The sequence below is a fragment of the Trachurus japonicus genome, chromosome 23 (assembly GCF_045865225.1).
Source record: "Trachurus japonicus isolate A0001 chromosome 23, Traja_1.0".
Taxonomy (NCBI): domain Eukaryota; kingdom Metazoa; phylum Chordata; class Actinopteri; order Carangiformes; family Carangidae; genus Trachurus; species Trachurus japonicus.
This window is the reverse complement of record NC_140929.1, coordinates 17,495,820-17,501,738: the sequence shown is the minus strand read 5'-3', so window position 1 is coordinate 17,501,738 and position 5,919 is coordinate 17,495,820. Positions and strand designations below refer to the sequence as shown.

General features: G+C 38.5%; 1 protein-coding gene across 1 annotated transcript; it reads right to left on the bottom strand.

The window, feature by feature from the left end:
* Positions 1 to 865: 865 nt before the first annotated feature.
* On the bottom strand, positions 866 to 5,584 carry LOC146962794 (uncharacterized). The gene is made up of 2 exons (XM_085769953.1): positions 5,396 to 5,584; positions 866 to 2,295 (listed from the first exon to the last, which is right to left on the bottom strand). The coding sequence occupies exons 1-2, from the start codon at positions 5,582 to 5,584 to the stop codon at positions 1,129 to 1,131; spliced, it is 1,356 nt and encodes a 451-aa protein (XP_085626079.1). The 3' UTR covers positions 866 to 1,128.
* Positions 5,585 to 5,919: the final 335 nt, after the last annotated feature.

Here is a 5,919-nt window from a genome sequence, read left to right as displayed (position 1 = left end):
AGTAAGCTTGCTAAATTTCTAATTTGTCCTTGTATTATTTAATTATACATTTTACACTGGAACTTTAAGAGGCAGCAGCCTCACACTTTGGCTCAAATTGGGCTGTTGACCTGAGTGAGTAGTGGATCCCAGACTTACACTGGAGACACACAATTTTCTTACCATGCCATGTTCTGTCCTATTTCATTTTATTATGAGAAAGCCACTTTTGTGGATAATTGAGTGAGACTTGTAGAATAAGATATTCTTTTTTTTTTCCAACAGTAAACCAACTAATCAACATTTACCAACACAATGAGTTTAAACATATTAAGAAATATTTCTTATGCAGGCCTACGTTTCATTTTATTACACTATGGCAATAACAATAATTCTTAACTATATAAAGGAAAAGATGGAGAATGACAAAAAACAACTGTTTAGACTTCACATTTCTGCTCATACTACATGTTACTGCCAAAGCAGTGCAATTTTACTTTCTTTACTTTAGCATCTGATGCATGTCAGTTTGGTCAATAAATGCTAAACTACAACTTATGAATTCTACGAGGTTTCATTACTATCAACAAAAATCAAAACAATACAACACATGAGTGTTGAGGAGTGGCTGTTCAACACTGCAACTTTAACCTCATTCAGACAAGTATAAGTCAAAATATGTCCTTGTCCTGATGTTGATATTTTCTCCTGCACTTCCTAAATGTTTACATCTTGTTTTAATAATATGCCAGGCAATGCAATGGACAGTTGAGACATAAAAGGAGAACAAATTAACTGGTTTTAACGCTAGTGTCATCACAGAACACAAAACATCTCTTCTCAAAAGTACAGATAGGTATAGGCTCCTGATACCAGTATAGGTATTGTAGTTTTTTGATTTTTGTAGCAGAGCTCAATTGATTTTGTAAGAGGTACCAGCTGTTTAACTCCCTCAAACCCGATTGTCCGTATCAATTGACCAGACATAGGGAGATGTATAGCATCTTCAGGCCGAATGCAGGTGAAAGCCGCTCCGCTATCTACCATTACTTCTAATGGTTGATTATTTACTTTCACCATTATTGTTGGATCTTGCTCCGGCCCTGACACTACCAGCTGACACCTCCCTTTCGGATTTTCTGGGCAGCCCTAGAATCCTGACTCCTGGCCCCTGAAGGGATTCACCGGTCCCCGGAATGCCATTGGCTGACCTCTAAAGTTTCCTCTTGAGATTCCTCTGAAATTCCCTCTGAAATTTCCTCCTCCTACTTTGTTACACGCACGAGCAAAATGACCAACCAGTCCACAATTATAACACACTTCAGGAACTTGTTGAAAGTTTGGATTGAAATTTACTCTTGCTCTCCCTACATTTCCTTGACCTCTTCCTCTCCATGCCTGCTGCTGTGGACTAAAGTTCGGCTGTGCACTATAAACAAAAGGTACCGCTGCACAAGGCTGTGGTGCCTGGAACTGATTTAGCTGTGGCTGCAGATGTGGCTGTGACATGGGCTGACTTATCTCAGGCTGGTTCTGCATAACTACCGCCTGCTTCTTCTCCTTCTTCAGTTGAATCTGATTTAACTGTCTAAGGATCTCCTGATCTTGGTCCCTCTGTTCATGCTCTTTCTTTCTATACAGCTCTACTTGGTATGCTATGTGATCTGTATAAACACTCTTTATCATGCTCCCTAAACCAACCACTTCTGCTAACTTACTCCTCACTGACAGAGGCAACCCCTTCTGAATCTTAGCTCGCAAGATTGATTGTTCCATTGGATTCTCCTCTGGATCACGTCCTGTGACATTTCTCCATACCTTCTGAGCTCTTGACACATAAGATCTTGGATTCTCTTCTTGTCCTAATGGCTCAATAAGAATGTTGTCAGGGTGTACATCTGTAGGAAATGTATCTCTTAACACTCTATACACTCGACCTTTATTTGATGCAAACAGTTCTAAATCATGCACAGCAGACCCCACATATCGATTATATCCAGCTTTCTGTAAAATCTCTTCCATTGCTGGAACCCCAATAATGTTTACCAGAAGTCTCTTAAAGTCTCCCATGGTAGGCTTTGTTCCCACCATAATCTCCTTCAACTTTAAAATCCAAGGATGTGCTCCATCTTGAAGAATGGGTAATTGGTCAAATAGATCTTGCATAACTGTATCATCCCAAGATTTATACACCTGATTCTGTCCTCTGATAACCACTGGACAGATCTTATCAAACTTATCTTCCTTCCTTGCTGATTTTTGGGAGGCTTTTTTCAATAACTTTTTCTTTTGCATTTGCAAGTCCTGTAATTGTTCCTGTAACAATCTCCGGCCTTTTGGTGTGGTGTATTGGTCCAAATATTTAAAGCATTGATCTATACCTTTATCAATCCTACTTAAAGTTTGTCGTCTATCTTCTTCTTCCCTAGAAACATGTTTTTTCTTGGTATGCCTCCTTGAAAATGAAAGACTCTGATCTTCCATATTTGACCCTCCTTTTCAAGCAACTGGAGAATGCCAAGCTCTGTTTGTCTCTTCTCTTTATATTTTTTAATATCTTTTATTGATGTTTTATTTATTGATTTTTATTATTTTATTTTCCGATCACCTTATATATGAACACCAGCAACTTTATTGTTTAAATTATATCTCTATTGAGGGTTTCTTCTACTGACCATGGATAGTCAATTTAAGATAAATTCTTATACCCTTTCTTTAACACCTCTTTGATACCTATAATTTAGGATCATTCTTCTACACTAGTTCAACAGGAGTAACTACTTTTGGATTGTTTACATCTATTTTATCATTGCCATGGCTCCCATTTATTCTTGTGCTTAACTTTAACTTAGCTAATTAAATATTATTTAGTTTATTTATATTGATTAATTCATTTATAACCTCTGTATTGCCAAGGTCAGCAAAAGAAAGATGAAACAAATAACTTCAAAGGAATTCAAAATCTTAGAAATATTAGAAAAATGACAACCTCACACAATCTATCATATCTATCAAATTGCAAGAATAAAATTCCCCAACTCAACATTAATTAACCTTTATTGATTGATCAGTCCTTTGCCAAGTCTTCCTTCTAATTAACTACAACATATGTATGATGCATGTACTGTAGATGTGTGTACTAAATGTAAATGAGTGTACTATTATCAATCAAGCTAAATATGCATCAACAATGTCAGAAAGAGTCTGTGGATAAAATCACACTGGCCTTTATCACTGGATCCAGATGCATGCGCTGTCGTCTGCAAGCCTCAATCCTTGTGATCCAAGCCAGCTGTCCTCTGTCCTCCTCTAGACACACCTCTTAAACTCTGGTCTCCTCCTTGAACTCTCGCTCCATGAAGGGAAGACAGACAAATAGTTCAGTGTTTTATAAAATCACTAGATACACAAAACACATTCCTACTGCAAGTTTTTCCCTTCTTTCAAAAATTCTGTATTATAACTTTAGAACGTTATAATTTTCATAAAAACATTCTCACTTTAAGGCGAGACACCCCAGGTGAATAGGGTAAAAAATTTAACTAACAGCTATTGCCATGAAACTTTCTATGTTTATTACTTACATTGAGACAATAATTTTTTGTATTACATGTTTTGTTAAATATTGTGTTTAAATATGGAAATGAGACATTATCTAGTTAAATATGCGTGAATTTGCGCACATTTCCAGACCCGAAATCTGAAGATTGGATAAAGCTACTTTCAAAATTCTTATTTTATTTTGTTGACATATTAAAGCTAAAAGTTTTTACAGAGGGGATTTTGGATATCTCTTTTTATCACTCTGTAAATCAGAAAATACTGTAACCAGCCCAAAAAAATCAAATTTCGCCCTGTTTTTAGGTATAAATTGTTGTATAAATCAGGTTGTGAATGATATATCAACAATCCCCTCTGTAAAAACCTTCAGAATATAGACAGGAATACAACTGGAAGGTTTGGTGTCTGTAAGTGCTGCTGAAGTGGAGATTTTGGGTTCAGAGTATAAGAAAAAACTCATTTTGAGAAAACGGCCTTTAAAGATTCTATTGCAAAATTCCACAAATTGTTACTGGAAACAAGAGTGTCTGGCCATTGTTAGTTCCAGGTGTGGGCCAGTAGGCCAGAGAAAAGGAAAGAAAGAAAAAAACTTAACACTGTAGGTGTAGTTGGGCTCATCTGTAATATGACAACCAATGTTTTCAGTTTCTCTAATAGTGTCTAATCATATCTGGCCCACGTGAGTGTCACACCTGTTTCACCTCGGTCACTGAACTTTTGGCCAATCACAGCGCGGTAGTGGCCTCCGTCTGCGTCTGTCAATCAATCAATCAATCAGGAGAGGCATACCAGAAGACCACATTGAGGAGAAACGCACGGGAGGCGCAGAGAATTAGAGGAAAAATAAGGGACGGACATTATAAGCGGATGCTGCCAAATGTCTGAAAGAAATTAACTGCTCCCGCATCAGCTCGACGGTCATCCGCAGCACGGCAGCAGCACCTGTGGCTCTAGCGTCGTCGTCGGTCAGCGGAGGACAGCGTGACGGGGGGAGACGTCATGACTCAGGTAAGGCGGCTGTAGGCTATTGATAATTATTTTTGCTAATGCTAAATTTTACCACAGCACATGTAGGTTGCTTTTTGCCGTCAAAACGTCATAGACTAGAGCCAGACAGGACTCTGTGGCATTATCAACAAATAACTAACGTTAGTAATGTCATTATCATTATCTCATTATGTCTTTCCAAATTAAACTGATGAAAACGTGTTAGTTAATTATTAATTATGTGTTAACAAGTGCTTTATTCGCAGACTGTAAAACGTTAAGCTAGGCAACCTATTCAGTAGCCTATATACATGAGAGCATTTGATAGTGCTTATCTGAGGCACCATATGTTAATATGTAACATGTTTTTTTTTCTTTTCTTTTTATATATAACTTAAATGAAAGGTACAGTAACAGTAATATTCCTGTATATTAAAATAGCCTATCTAAATATAAAATAACAAGATGTAATAAAATGTTCTTTATAGATGTAAATACATTTTGACATTTCAAGTATATTTAATATTAACAGTTAGTGGATATTTTTTTTGTCTCCCACTTACAGTTCAACTGCCAGCATCCCTGCACCACCCCCTGGAGAGTGGCCCGGTTAACAACAAAATTACCAAAATGCCCCAGTCCACCCCTGACTGGAGAACTATTTACAGACACAATATACCAAATTCATTGAACATCACAACAGATTACCTTAAACACATCCAAATTAATAACTGAGAAATGCAGTAGCTATGTTTCTCAATCTGATCCAAACCAAGGTCTCTAACATTTACCTAGACCTGCCCTCCTAGTCACCCATGCCTGCTCCATATGTAGGCCCCTCATCCATTTCCTGTTGATGCCTTCTCACTTTTTTAGCTGTGCTCAGACCCTTGCGCCTTCGTTTTGCCTTGCTGGTTGAGATGGCCTCAGCTTTTGAGATTCTGAGCATATCAGTCTCCCTTACTGCATCAACAGTAACAACAGTGCTCTGAAGCCACAACTTATCCATGACACTCAGCATGGCAGAGGCACCTTCATTAAAAGTGGAGATGGCCATGCTTGCGGCTGCCTCAACCCTGCTTTTCCCCACAAAGACAGTTTTTGGACACCGTGACCATATGACGGAGTTGAGGCATTCATTTGCATTTTGAGTGCCTCCATGCTGCATTCGCTGCAGCAGGCTGTCACTGGACATGCGGTGGTACACAGGGATAAGCTTCTTCCCCACCTCTTTTGTGAGATAATTTCCAGCATGGTGTTTATGGCTATCAGGTGTTTCCCCATTCTCCTCTGCTCTTCTGTACCAACACCAGGAGGGCTTGCACCTGGTGTGCAAGGGGTTATCATCAGTGGACATGCAGTGGAGGAGACCTGCCCATATAGCTGCCTTCA

Bases quoted from the DNA above. Each gene is read 5' to 3' on its own strand.
- LOC146962794 (XM_085769953.1), bottom strand. From the start codon at position 5,584: ATGGCCATCTCCACTTTTAATGAAGGTGCCTCTGCCATGCTGAGTGTC. The intron at 2,296-5,395 runs GTGAGAAGGCAT...AGATTGTTACAG, and splicing joins GTCTGAGCACAGCTAAAAAA to GAACAATTACAGGACTTGCA.